Below are 14,559 nucleotides of genomic sequence, written 5' to 3'. Positions count from 1 at the left end.
TAAACTTGTCTGGAGGTAAATAGAAGAATAGGGTGGTAGTTAGAAAGGGAATTTGGGTGGAGGGTATTGGTTGTGTTGTGTTTGAGATAGGAAGGGTTTTCTTGAATGTAAATAAATACCATAACTTCTCTAGTGGGTGGCCAGTCACTGTTTCTTTCTTTGTTTAGGACGAATTTCTTTTTATCAAAGTATTTTCATTTCATCGATTTTCATTCTTTGAAATGTTTTTAAAGTAAGTATGTTTGAGTGTTTTTACAAACTAGAGTTGAGTAATTGTTCCCCAGGCATCTACTTGTGGAATAGTGGTTTTCTAAACTTGACTGATCATGGGAATAGATTCTTAGGTCCCTCTTAGGTTTACTAAATCAGACATTTCTGGGGTAAAGCATTGGAATCTGCTTCTAAAAAATCTCCCCAGGTAAATCTGAAACCTCTTGTGTTCACAGGCCTGCAAAGCAAGGCTCACACACATTACACAGAAAAGGAAACTGGTGTATATTTTAAATGGAAGGTCTAAGAAGATAACTGATGTGTAATGGTGGGAAAATAAAGGGGCACTCTTGTTAAAAATGAATCCTCCTTAAAGTTGAAAAAGAAAGCTATACTATGGTTCCTCCTTAAAGTTGAAAAAGAAAGCAAGTTTTCAGGAGTTTGAGTTCCACTATTCATGATAGTGGATAATTCTGAGGGTAGCTTATTTAGCTTGAGGTTTTTGCTTGTCTTTCAAGCAGTCTTATTGGGAGATGATCAGAAAGTGGTCCTGGAGCTACAGAGTTCTAGGCAGTGCACTTTTATTTACAAAACAAGGACAGTTTAGCCTTCTACGTACCAATTATGATCTAAGTGTGCATGACCGCACCAGATTCTTATCTTGGTTAACTGTCCAAGAATGTGCCCTTGCTGCTGGAGCTGAAGGCTAAACTCAGTCTTGTGCCTGAGTCTTTTTATTTTTTAATTGTATCGCGAGTCTTTTTGAGTAAACTCACAAGCTTCCTGGAAACTCTGTAAGGGCAGGGACCATGTCTGCTTAAGTGTTGTGTCCTGTTTAGCACTGTGCTTGACACGGAGTAGGTATACAATAAATATTTGCTTTTTCAAATAAAATTCTGGTTGACCTCTTCTAATTGTTATGTCATATTGTGACTCTACTTACCTAGCCAGATTTGTTCTCAGCAGTCCTTGATGAGTTTCAGTGGAGAGTAAGAAGCAAAAGCCCTTAAGACAATGGCGGCTCTCCTTTTACAACACTTTCTGTTAGGGCCCCATCCAACCAACCGCAAATACTGCCGCTCAGTTTCCATTGAAAGACAAAGAGAGTCCAGAGGTCTAGGACGGGGAGTTTTAAGATATCTTGCTGGGGAAATAGAAAGAAAGGTTTGGCCACATGAGCCAGGGAACTCAATGACACTCTCCCTGAAGTTTGCAAAGCTAAGGGTCACCAGCTCACCTTTGTCTGAGCCAAATTTTAGTTCTCCCTGTGACTATGGGTCTGTATTCAAAAACCTCAGACAAGCACGGGGGTCCTTAAGTTTGAGACCCCTCACTGGCTGAATTCCAGGAGAGGCATCTAGTAACTGAAGGGTGTATTCCAAAGGATAGACCAGCTCTAAAACAACACAGCCAGAGCTTTAGTGATTATGACCCAGATACTGGAAGTTGCTTCAATTTTTCTTCAAGACCTCCAACTTCCAGATTAGTGTCCTTTTCTTGGGGAGATGAAGGATTGAAGAAGGTTCTTCTTCACCCACTCTTGCTCTCACACTTCCTGGGGTGATTTCTGAAAGGAAAGGAACAACACACAGCAGCAATTCACTGGAGAAATCCGCTTTATTAGGGAAAGGTGCTGGATTATATAGGAAGGGGCATGGGGTGATTGAGGTGTCACTTCTACGGGGCTGGTGGCTATTGGCTAGGTGCTGGGATTGCAGGGGGGGGGGTGAGAGGTGATTGGGCTTCAGGTGGCGCCGGCGGGAACCGAGGACCTGGAAGAGAAGCAGGAAGTTTGCCATCTTATGGGTGGGGGCCCTTCATTCCCCCCTTTCTCCTCTATGGGGTTGTGGACGTTGCTTTTCTCTCTGACTGCTTCCTGCTGAACAGGGGCGGAGAAGGGAGTGAGGGCTTGAGGACTGGGAGGAAAGGGTTGATAGGACTCCCCACAGTAAGGACGAGTAGGTGTGGACTTCTTCAGGTTGGAAATCAATGAAGGTTCCCTGTAACCATAGGTCGAGGACTACTTGTTGATTCTAATGGTGGTGCCAGGAGGATACGGGTGCCAGAAGCCAGGCATCTGCGGCCATTGTTTCCAGGAACAGTTTCCAGCAGAGAGAGGGGTCCATCTCAGCGTGTGGTAAGGAGGTTACGTGAGGGTGAGGGATCTTCTGTGGCCAGAAGCTGATAGTTCCTGAGTAAAAGCTGGTTGAAAGTTTGATTAGAGATTTTTCCGACTTGGGATTTGATGAACTTTATTATACAGGGTAAGAAGAGACAGGCGAGAAGAATGATTATTATGGGGCCTGCAATGGGCCAGAGCCAGGTGAGGAAGGGGTTTGTTAGTATTGATGAGAATGGGTTGGAATTGGAAGCAGAGAGGAGACTGGAGGCAAGGTCGGTGAGTTTGGTAATGTCAGTTTCTACAATGCCGCATTCGTTGATGTAATAGCACTCTTCTCGAAAGAAGACACAGGTGCCACCCTTCTCGGCTGTAAGCAGATTTAAGGCCCGCCGGTTTTGAAGGGTGACTTTAGCTAGCGAAGTGACCTGTCTTTGGAGAGAGGCCAGGGAATCGGCAGTGGATGTCAGGGCTCCCTCAAGTTTGGCATTGAGATCTTTAATTGCCCGTAGAGAGTGACCCAAGGCTCCCCCAGAAAATCTTGCCTCAATGGCTGAGGTGGTCAAAGAGATACTGACCATGATGGGAAGGAAAGCAGCCCTTTTGGTGCATGAGGGCAAGAGAGGTTGGAACTCAAGGAATTCTGCCATGCTGTAAAGTGTAAACTGTAGGATTAGGGTGACGAGAATGCAGGGTGTGCTGGAGTTGGGAGGCAGTGAAGTGCGCTGGAGGCGGGTGGAGTCGGGCCTACACAGTGGTGGATGGTGAGATTATCTGTGTATTCTGGTTCCCATAGGGGTATGTCTGCCAGGGGGCGGAGGGGTTGTCCTTCTGCATGGAAGGAGTAGTTGGAATTATTAAGGGCGCTGTAGTGATGCACACAAGAAACAATTGGCGGTGTTGAGGGTGTGGTTGAGAAAGATGGTGGTGTCTTGAATGAGCTGTAACCAAGAGTAGGAGAAATGGGAAGAGGGGCGGGGATAAGAAGATGAAGAGGCACCGTCAAGAGTTTGGATAATGACTTTTTCAGAATATCCGATATCTGATGCAACTTGAGAGATCTGGGAGTGAGAGGGAACATACCCTCGAGAGATATGAAGGGTACCGTGGGGGGTCGAGGACCCCCCCCATGGTAAACTGAGGCTGTGACTCCGGCAGCCCATCGAGAGTCTCAGGGATCTGGGATTGATAAGGAGAATGAGCTGTAGGGATATTTCATGAAACGGTTGGAGGAGTAATACTGTGGGTACCAGGAGTTACCCATGTAGTGAATGGCGCAAGACCAGTAGGGACATCTCCTGTAGGTGTCTGGCTATCGCCTGCAATAGGCTTGTTTTTGGTCATAGAGGAAGCAGAGGTAGGGAGAATAAAGGTAGCTGCTAGTGAACACTTCGGTGGAGGGAGGAAAGTGGAAGTATAAAGGCTCAGAGCAGCCTTTCAGAGGGCAGTCTGATGTGGCAATGAGGGCAGTAACTTTTGTTTGATGCTGTGTGTAAGTCTGTCTGACTTTGAATCACCATACAAAGGAGGCTGGGGTGGCGGGGAAGACAATAGGAATGAGGAAAAAAAGCAAGAGAGCAGTAAAGGAGGAAAAAGTCATGATTTGGGTATGGATGGCAAAGGGGGTGAATGGGATTTTGGAGGAAAGAGGACAGTAAGGTCTGGAGTCTGGAGGGAGGGAGAGTCTATAAACTTTTGTAGGTTAAGAGATCTTTTAGGTGATGTGGGGACAGAATGGTAAGGGGCGCCCTGAATGTCAATCTATGTATGAGCTGCCTTCTGCAAGAGCTGTCTAACGGCTAATGCTCGTAGGCAGGGGGCCCATCTCTGAACTGTGGGGTCTAATTGCTTGGAGAGATAAGCTACTGGGGCAAAGGATGGGCCATAATATTGGCCTAGGACTCCTAGAGCTTGACTGGACCTCTCATGAATGTATAATGAGAAGGGTTTCGACAAATCAGGAAGATGGAGAACTGGAGCTTCCACAAGGGCTTGACGGAGCTTAATGAAGGAGTGTCGGGGTGAGGATGATAATGGTTCTTCAGGGGGGCCCTTGCTGAGGTCGTATAGGGGTCTTGCCAACAGGGAGAAGTTAGGGATCCACGCTCTAAAATACCCAGCCAGGCCTAGAAAGGAAAGGATTTCTGTCTTGGTTTTGAGAATGGGCAGGTCAGAGAGGAGTCGTTTTCTGTCTAAGGTAATGGACTTTTTTTGTTGAGACAGAAGGAATCCAAGGTAAGTGACAGAAGGGGAAGATATCTGAGCTTTGACGGGGGATACCCGGTAACCTCTGGAAGCTAGAAGGTTAAGTAGAGAGGCAGTGTCAAGTTGAGACTGTTCCCACGAGGGACTGCAGAGTAGATCATCTACGTATTGTAATAAAGTGGACTCGGAGTGATCATGATGAAACTGTTTGAGGTCCTGAGCTAGGACTTGTCCAAAAATATGGGGACTAACTCGGAAGCCTTGTGGCAAAACTGTCCAAGTGAGTTGTTCAGAATGTCTCGTGCATGGGTCCATCCAGGTGAAGGTGAAAAAATCTTGGGAGGAGGGGTCCAGAGGGATATAAAAAAATGCGTCCTTGAGATCTAGGACTGAGAAGTGGGATGCCGAGGCAGGGATCTGTGATAAAAGGCTGTATGGATTTGGAACTAAGGGATGGATAGGGACAACGGCCATGTTGATGAGGCGAAGATCTTGGACGAGGTGGAAAGATCTGTTGGTTTTTTTAACAGCTAATGTGGGGGTATTAAATGGGGAGTGAGTGGGTCTGAGGTAATTTTTGTTTAAGAGATCTTGAATGATGGGTTGGAGGCCTATGAGGGCTGAAGTGGTTAGGGGGTATTGGGCCTGACAGATATACTGAGAGGGGTCACGTAATTTGATAGAGACAGGGGGACATAGGGCCACGGAGGGGCTTGTAATGTCCCAAACTTTGGGATTTACAGGGTGTATGAGGGCGGAACCAGAGCTTTCATTCAGTGGAGGGGGGTCGTCGGCTATGAGGGCCATCAGAAAGGGAGTACTCGGGGCTGTGGGAGTGGATATAGTTATGGAAACGTGGAGGAGGGAAAGGATGTCCTGTCCTAGTAAAGGGATGGGACACTGGGGCATAACCAGGAAGAAGTGGGAGAAAGGTATGGGATTGTTTTGGATTGTACATAAAAAGGGGGGGTTTTAATAGGAAAATCTGTTTACCTCCTACCCCGACTATAGGAGTAATGGCAGGCTTGGTAGGGCCCCGGTATTCTCGCAAGACTGAGAAGGTGGCTCCTGTATCTAGGAGGAAGGAGATGGGGCAACCGTCTACTGTTAAAGTAACCCTGAGCTCCTGTTTGGTGATGGAAATGGTCGGGCGAGAAGCCCCCGGGCCCCGTCAATGTTCTTCTGCCAGCCCCATTACGGTGGGCTTAGGATGAGGGTTGTTTGTCCAGCCTCCCCTTTGGGTGGTTGGGCAATCAGACCTCCAGTGGCCCTTTTTGTGGCATCTGGGGCATGGGGTGGTAGGAGATCTGGGAGAGGGGCACGCCCTTGACCAATGTCCCTCTTTTCCGCACTTGAAACAAGCTCCTGGGGCGGGGGGGCTTGTTTGTAGAGGGGCGCCCAGGTTGTGGTTTTATCAGCTGGGTCAACATTTGGAAATTGGCCTGATCAGCCTTTTGTTTACAGCCTTCTTCCTCCTCCTCCCGGTTATGGAAGACTTTAAAGGCCACGGTTAGGGTCTCAGTCTGTGGAGTAGCGGGGCCCTGTTCTAACTTTTTGAGTTTAGCTTTAATGTCGGGGTAGCTTTGAGCTAGGAAGTATGTCATAAGGACATGTCTTCCGTCAGGCGTTTCTGGGTCAAGGCTAGTATACTGTAATAGGGCTTGAGTGAGTCTGTCTAAGCTATGTCCCGGAGGGGGGCGATAATTTTGGGAGGCCCTCGGGACCGAGTCTGATGGAGACTGAAGGGTTCTGGCTCAGTCTGTGGGGGAGTGACGCGGTCCAGCCGCACCTAGTCGAGCAGCTCTTGAAGTGCGGAAGGGGGGCGAAGAAAATAAAGAAAGAAAGAACTGGGAGGGCTGATGCTCCCACGCGTTGCCAGCCAGCAGCCCAGCTGCTTGCCTCTGCCGCTCCAGTTGGGCTTGAACTCACGACTCTGAGATTAAGAGTTCCATGCTCTACCAACTGAGCTACAGCAGGGCTCCAGTTAGTTGCTTATGGAATATGTAAACAGAATGTTCTTTGTTCTCCATTCCTGCCACATCGGCAAGTGGGGGAAGGGCATAGCTAGAAGCAGGGGCGGTGTTTCTACACATCTTCAAAGTCTCCCTCTTTTCAGAGTGAGGAGTCTTGGCTCGTCTTCGAGGACAAGATATGTTTTTGTGGACAGATAACTTCCAAGGACTGCACTGGTTGTTCTTAAGCTTGTGCTTTCCCATGCTGCGTTCAGACATGGGGGAAGGTGCTTTCCCATTCTGCCTACAAACATGTGAGAAGACAAAGGCGGTCCCCAACAGGGGAGAAACAGGTGATGAGGGCAAAGATGGAGGAGGCCCCCGGGACCTAGTTAGAGGGGGGCTGAAAGGCTCAGGCTTAATCTGCGGGGGATGAAGGCGGAGGAGGTGAGATGGGGGAGGAGATGGTGGGAGAGGAAGGGAGAAGGGCTGTTGTAGGAGAAGAAGGGGGAGGGAGTGAACAGGAGGCTTCTGCGGGGGTGGCAGCTTGCAGGCTAGGAGAACTTGGGTGGGTGGGGGGGGAGGAGGAGGCGGAAAGCTTCGATATAGGGAATCTCCTTCCATTTTTTCAGGCCCTGGCAGTAGTTAAAGAGATTGCAAGTGATGTTAGGATCAAGAGTTCCCCCTGCAGGCCATTGCTTGTTATTGTCTAGGGGGTATGTCGGCCAATCTTGGGAGCAATATTTACGGAGAAGTTTTGGTTTTATATCAGGTGTCAGGGAGAGGGTGGCTAGATACTTGAGCAGGCATTCAAGAGGTGAACTTTCAGGGAGGGGTGAGGAGGCTCCCATGGCTAAAGGACAGAGGAGGAGACAAACAGGGGAAGATGAACGGAGATCCTCAGATTGGAGGCAGACCGCAAGGAGACAAAGGGCGTCCCCGATGATCCTTGGTGGTCTACGGAAACTCGTATACGAGTCGGAATTTCTTAGGAAGTGTGGGTCGTCACCCAGACTTCTCTAAGAAGGCAGAGTGCCGGAGTCACGAGGTACCTAGTACTAGGAATTTTCGGCAGATGGAACGGATTTCGGCGGATGGAACAGAAGGAGGAGGGCGGGGGGGAAAAGGGAGTGTTCTCATCCGCAAAGGAGTCACCTCGTTTATGGCTGTTGGAGGAGGGGCCTGAGGGTCTGCCGCAGCCGTGAAGGCCTGAGGCGGGGAGAGTTCCCTCCTCATCACTGAGCGTCAGGGCCTTGCCGGACGATCACGGTCAATGGCACTGCGATAGCTCGGGGGAGAGTGGCCCACCCCGGGGAAATTTTGCTTAAAAAGTTTCGGCACTGATGGAAGGGACGGTGAGTGCATTTATGACTGTCGGAGTAGGGGCCTGAGGGTCCGCCGCAGCCGTGAAGGCCTGAGGTGGGGAGAGTTCCCTCCTCGTCCCCGAGCATCAGGGCCTTGCCGGACGATCACAGTCAATGGCACTGCGATAGCTCGGGGAAGAGTGGCCCACTCTGGGGGGAAAATTTACCTAAAGGCCAGAGAGGAGTGGTGAGTGTGACAAGCCAACGCCGGAAAAAGAGGACGAGGGCAAGCTGCTGCTGGTGTCGGGGGGAAGACGGGGCCCAGTTGGGGTGTCCCATCTCCTGGGTTTCGGCACCAATGAAAGGAAAGGAGCGACACACAGCAGCAATTCACCGGAGAAATCCGCTTTGTTAGGGAAAGGTGCTGGGTTATATAGGAAGGGGCATGGGGTGATTGAGGTGTCACTTCTATGGGGCTGGTGGCTATTGGCTAGGTGCTGGGATTGGGGGGGGCGGCGAGAGGTGATTGGGCTTCAGGTGGCGCTGGCGGGAACCGAGGACCTGGAAGAGAAGCAGGAAGTTCGCCATCTTACGGGGGCGCTTCAATTTCTGCCCTCTTTAATAGCCTTTCCCTTCTTAAATTCTGATATTGAATGGGTTGGCCTGAATACTTAGCATGCGCTCTTATAGATTAGGCTGGCCACCCAGCAGGGGCCCAGTGTCCAGAATCTCCATCTGTGATAACATCTGGTCTGACTGAGGTAGAAGGGGTGGTTTCTCAACAAGAGCAGACCCTTTGATGCAGAAAGAAAAGTGAACCCCACAAGATGCTGGGCAGTGCGTCAGTACCAGGCTTGTCTGCCTGTGCACCTTTAACTGAGGTTCCTCCTGCGGGTTTCCATCACACAGGTCAATAACACCTAGTTTCTTACCGTGGTCGGGTGTGTGGCTCACTGTTTCCTAGTAGTCACCCTTAGCCTGCAGTCTCATCCATATTTTGGCATAAACTTGACACGATTTAGGTGTGCATGATTTTGTTTAGATACAGTATACATACAGTGAGATGCACAGATTTTTAAGTTGTACAGGTCTTACAATTTGAGTTTTGACAAATATATACATCTTCTGTAACCCACCCCAATCAAGGTATCAATCATTTCTACCACCCCAGAAAGTTCCCTTGTACCCCTTCTCAGTAAGTCCATTCCCTCCCTGCTTTTACACACCTCCCCAGGTATTGACCGTTCTGATTTCTATCACTGTATATTGGGTTTGGGGCCATGGATTTCAAAACACTTTTTATTAAAAGTCTAGATGGTGAGAGACATTAGAAAGTAAAATTTATTGAAGTAAATCAGTGCTTCTCAGTGTTGTGGGGATGCCTCCCAGGAGACTTCTGGCAGTGTCTGGAGACTGGGAGGGGCTGACTCATGACTGGGAGAGATTTGCACTGGCATCTGGGGTTGAGAAACCCTGAAGTAAATCATGTGCTCTCAGCGGAGAGAACTGTGGCCCTAGGGAGTGTTAGTTAATCTGTGGATCTCACAAATCTCCTAGGATGAGATTTGTTTTTTCTTGTTTTATTTAGTAGTTGAGAGTCTGCAGGAAGCTGAAAGGGCAACCGCAGAAGAGGGCTTCCTTGCTCACTAGCACTTCTGTGGTCACAGTTCATGCTGGGGTGGGAGTGAGGGTGTGCTGAGGGGAGAAAAGGAAGAAGAAAACAACTTGGACAGTAAAGAAGCAGGCTTAGCATAATATGAAAGCTAGAAAAATGGATAAGATGGAAAAATAAATAAAGTAGAAATCAAGAATCCAATAAAATGTTAAATTTCAAAAGTAAGCGAGTTGAGACAAAGTAAAAGATGAAAGTTAAGTGAGAACAGTCATTAAGAACATAAAAGTGTAAATCTGAATTAAAACAATAGAAGGCCATGAGATGAAAAATAAAATACGTGAAAAGTAGATAGGATTAAGGATTGAAAGTAGGAATCAAGAATTAAAAAGGTCAACATATGGCATTATATCAGATGAGGATAAAGATAGGGGACAATATGTACCTGTAACTCCGGAGGAAAAATCCCGGGGCAAAATATCTCTAAAACCGAAATTAGTCAAAGGGAGAAATAAAATTAAGAAACCCTTTTATTTCTTACAAGCAGTCGTCCAGTCTCTCCTCTCTTGACCTGGCTGCAGCAGAAGAGATCTCCACCCAACCTCTCTGGTCTAGATAGACCTCCCTTGCCCCTATAATTACCTATTGATATTTAGATGGCCACTTCTCCCCACCCCTTGAAATACCTATTGATATGCAGATGTACTAAAGCCAGGTGAGAGATTCTGGAGATATTACAGTTTTACCCACAGCACCCCAAATTCTTAGAGGCCCCAGGCTGGATGTGGGAGGGCACTATTTTGCTGCCCATAAGGAGGTAATCTGAAACAAAAGTCTGGGTCAGGGCCAACTGTCTCAGTGGAAAGTCCCCAGTTCATACGGAGTTGTCAGTAAGTTATGGATCGACCCAGAGGGCAGAGAGCACTGAGTTGGCACCTCTAGATACCAACAGCCTAGTAGGCCCTTGCATGTGGTGCAGAGGAGGGACCACACTGTAGAATCAGCGTAGCTGGCCAATCTTTACCGTGGAGACGAAAGAATTCTGTAGCAATACTGCCTTGAAATTAAGGCCCTTCAAGATGAACACTTACTACTGTAGGATGTGTTGTGTTTAAGCCAAAGTATAACCACTCTTTTTACATACACACACACACAGCTTCTAGCTCTTTATTTCTTTTTCAAATACGGGAATTTCCTTTTTTTTTATGTGACTCCAGGCATGCATTTCAACAGACATTTTGTTATGTTTTATCTAGCATTATATGTTTTGTGAGTATTACAGAATATCCTAGTCTTTCACATTACAGGCCCTGCAAATCTTAGTCATATGACTTCCATGATGCCAAATCATACCTAAGTAGTTAAAACAAGTCAACCACTCATTTATTTTTCGCCTCTCTTCCATCCATTCATGCAGGCAAAAAACAGTTATTGAGCATTTCTTATGTTCTAGGCAGTCATGGGCAGTAAGAATACAGAGTAATACATGGCCCCATATTGAAAGGGCTTCCAATCTGGTAGGGAGAACTTGGTAGACATAAATAAATGGATAAATAAGAAAAGCAATGAATTTCCTGCTGTTAGCAGCTGTGCAGATGTTTGAGGCAGAGCAATTAGCATGTGTAAATGAAGCTGGACAAAAGCATGGGAAAAATATAGGAAGTTCAAGTTCTGTGAGAGAAGGCAGAGTGACAGAAAGATGAGGTTAGAGGAGGTGACTGGGGTCTGATCATAATGGGCCTTTTTTGGCTCACTTAAAAGTCCTGGGTAGTAAATACCAAAGGAATGCAAATGAGGAGAGAAGATAATCAGGTTTGCAGTTTAGATCCTTCTTTTGTGGTGTGGTGGTTCCAACCATCAAAAGACCAGGTGGGCAGTAAAATGCTGATAAAACAATCCAAGAAAGAAATGAGGGCCCAAGGGAAGACTGTGCAGGAGGGGACAGAGAGGAGAAAGTGAATGGAGATAATTTAACAAGTGGAATTAACAAGACTCAATGACCTGAGGACTGGTGGTGGTGAAGGTGACCTCAGACTTTCTGATCAAGTTGTTTAGTTGGATGGTTGGTACCATTCCTGAGAGAGGAAGTAGTGGAAGATGGACAGGTCTGGGAGAAAGATGCTAGGTGGTCACATGCTGTGTAAATGTCAGGGGTTATTACTGAAAAAAAAGTGTCCTGACTTGATACCACAGTACACATCCACCCATCAGGCCTAATGTGGACTTGGAAGCATAGATCCTGATGAGTTGGTTTTAGACACGCTTGGTCTGGGGATCTTGTGTAGCAATCCAAGTGGAAATGTCTAGAAGTAATAGAATAAGTGAGTTGGGAGGTCAGGAGGAAGCTCTGGGCTGGAGCCACATATTTGGGAGCCACTGGCTTCATGTTGAAGCTATGGGCATGAGTGACCCAGTCAGGGAGAGTAAGGCACAGGAAAAGTCTGAGTTTGGGAACTGAGATGGGGGAGACCAGCTCTGGGTGGGGATGAAAAGGGAGAGTTTCTGAAAGTTTGATTGTTAGATTTATAGAAATAATCTTCACTCTGTTCATTAAATCACTAAGTGAGATCACTAAAAACTCCTTCCCTTGCTGTTGTTGGTGAGGGCTATGTGTATGTGAGAGGGAGAAAGAGATAAGGACTATTTTGTACTTTTAATTTCATTTCGTAGCATTTTCTCACTTATTCCTAGTATGTGCATTTGTGTGTGTGTCTTTTATTTGAAAAACTAAGTAGAAAAACTTAGGAACTCCTGTCTTTTGGAAATTAAGATGAAGGTGACCTGAAATTGTAAGTCCACGAGAACATACTTTTTAGGCACTGACTCCCACAGAACTTCAGGAATACATTTATTTCTCATAAAGTGTAATAAGCCTTTCCAGGCAGGAGTGACTGAGAACAGGAATGTGCTTACACTATGCACATTCAGTTTGTAGCATTGAAGGGAGGCTTAAGATTGCTTCTGTGTTTCAGGTAATTCAGAGGTCTGTGGGGCCGGCCAGCCTGAGTCTGCTCACATTCAAAGTCTATGCATCGTCAAAAAAGGACTCATCTCACAAAGCTTCCGTGAAAGTTAATGAGGTAACGCGTTGTTCATGTTGTGATGTACTTTGAATGTCTGGTTTAGTTACTCTAAGAAGCATACAAACAGAATATCAGGAAAATTTTACAGTTTAGAAAATAGTTAAAAGGAGGCAATGTATTTCCTTATAGTTTGTTTTTCTTCATGGGAAGCTACTAAACTATGGCTTTTTCAACAGATAAACGTTTGTTAGTGGTACTTAGCTAAGGGCACAAGTAAGGAATATTTCCTCGATTTTTGGCGGGGAATCTGCTGTGTCCCAGTAGACTATAAGCACAACTTGCTTCCAAGTGATCTGCCTGATTCTAGAGATACTAGACTGGCTATCAAGCCAAGAAAACATTCATATTTTACCTTAAGAGATTAAGGACCTAGTCTAAGAGATTAAAGATTAATTCTGCTTCTTGGCTGGATTAGAGGTTCCTAAGTAGATGCTTAATAAATATTAAATAGATATAACAAGAAATCTACTCTCCATTGTTTACATTCTTTTGTGTCTGTACTTCCCACTGATTATTTTGGATATTGGGTTTCAGTTGACTTAAAGTGAAGTGACATAAAGATAAAGATGCCTTCAGTCATGGGCAGAGTTACTTGAATGGTGTTTACATAGAGCTAATTAGTCTTTTGCCCTTTATTTTCTCTTCTTCTCAGGCCTTGGGACAGTGGTATTTTTGAGGGTGAAGAAGGCAGCCAATGGTGGCTGCGAAAAGTTCCCTCTCTGGGTGGGGAGCAAAGCTGCTGCCTCTCCTGCTTTGGTTAGCACCAGACTGATCTTTTGAACTAAGTAAAGTGCTCTGCAGTTACCCTCAAGCTTTATTTTTTTTAACCTACCCTTTGGAGTAATAGAATCCTTTTTCCAAACTAAATCTATGGTGGAATACCAAATACTAGTATATAAAATGAATAAAGGGGGGCTGCTTTGTCTGCTACTAGTAGGGTGGGAGGAGGGTGGGACACCTCATAGCCCTGCCCGCTTGGCCTTGTCCTCATTGATTATGGACATAAGTAAGGTGTAAAGATTCTCTGAAACAAGGCTCAGGGTGCACGTAACCGTGCAAATCACTGCAGTTTCATGAATTATTAGAAATATGATGCTTACCAATTTGATAGTTGATTATGTTATCTCATCACTATATACTCTTTTTGTCTTGTTTTTTGATGTACGCAGCTTTCACTCTACTCTGTTCCTGAGGGTCAATCTAAATATGTGGAGGAGCCAAGGACCCAACTTGAAGAAAGCATCTCACATCTCCGACATCACTGTGAGCCATACACAAGTTGGTGTCAGGTACAGCCATTCTGAAAATGGATGGATGCATTTCAGTTTAGAGTTACTAGTGCAAAGTCTTTATTGGCTGCATGGTTTTAGAAAAAGGCACAATCAAGGGTCCCAGCTTACCAGTGTTCATCAGAGCTATCTAGGGGGGGAGAGGGCAGAGAGCCCTAGCTTCCTGGTGGTGGCTGTTGCCATAGTTACAGAGCAGATTTCCCTCTCACCGGGCAGTGGTTGCCACCTTGACTTGACAGAGGAGAGCTGTTAACTATCTTGTTGGTGATAGCTATGACAGCATTACTGTCTACCAGAGGAAGACATGGGGCTGGAACTCTTGTAAAAAGAAAAAGATATAATATAAACATTTATTATCAAAATTGGGAAATTTTTCTCACCCCAGAGATTCTATAGAAGTACCACTTTAAACAGAAATGGTCATAGAGCACTTTGGATGTTATTATAATAGGGAGGCAGATAACTAAAAAAGGGTCGATTACATATGTGAGTACTGAATTATTTGTCCCAGTGGTCAAAGAACTGCATACAGAATGGCTTCCATCACTGCTGAGGTTGTAGATTAGGCATTTGTCATTATGTTCATGAAAGCATTTCTGAGATGGTTAGTCCAAAACTAAAGTTTACAATCTACAGAATGCTCTCGTGGGCTTTGATACATATATTTGCTGTACTTGATCTTGATTTTGGAAACTGATGACGGGATCCCTGGTAGCTCACTGTGATCAGATAGTGGTAAGTTCTCTGCATTGTGAAAACCAATGACAAACTAGTAAAAAGTATGT

General features: G+C 46.1%; 1 protein-coding gene across 2 annotated transcripts in view; it reads left to right on the top strand.

Moving 5' to 3' along the window:
* The window catches only part of APOO (apolipoprotein O), a 56,457-nt gene that overhangs the window by 14,745 nt on the left and 27,153 nt on the right, over positions 1-14,559 (top strand). For both annotated transcript variants that reach the window (XM_017653222.3, XM_017653220.3), the window contains exons 2-3: positions 12,375-12,482; positions 13,655-13,774. In XM_017653222.3, the coding sequence (XP_017508711.1) occupies positions 12,375-12,482; positions 13,655-13,774 (228 nt within the window). The remainder of the gene's footprint in view (positions 1-12,374; positions 12,483-13,654; positions 13,775-14,559) is intronic.

This window comes from Manis javanica, chromosome X, assembly GCF_040802235.1.
Source record: "Manis javanica isolate MJ-LG chromosome X, MJ_LKY, whole genome shotgun sequence".
Lineage (NCBI taxonomy): Eukaryota > Metazoa > Chordata > Mammalia > Pholidota > Manidae > Manis > Manis javanica.
This window is presented reverse-complemented; position numbering and strand designations above follow the sequence as displayed.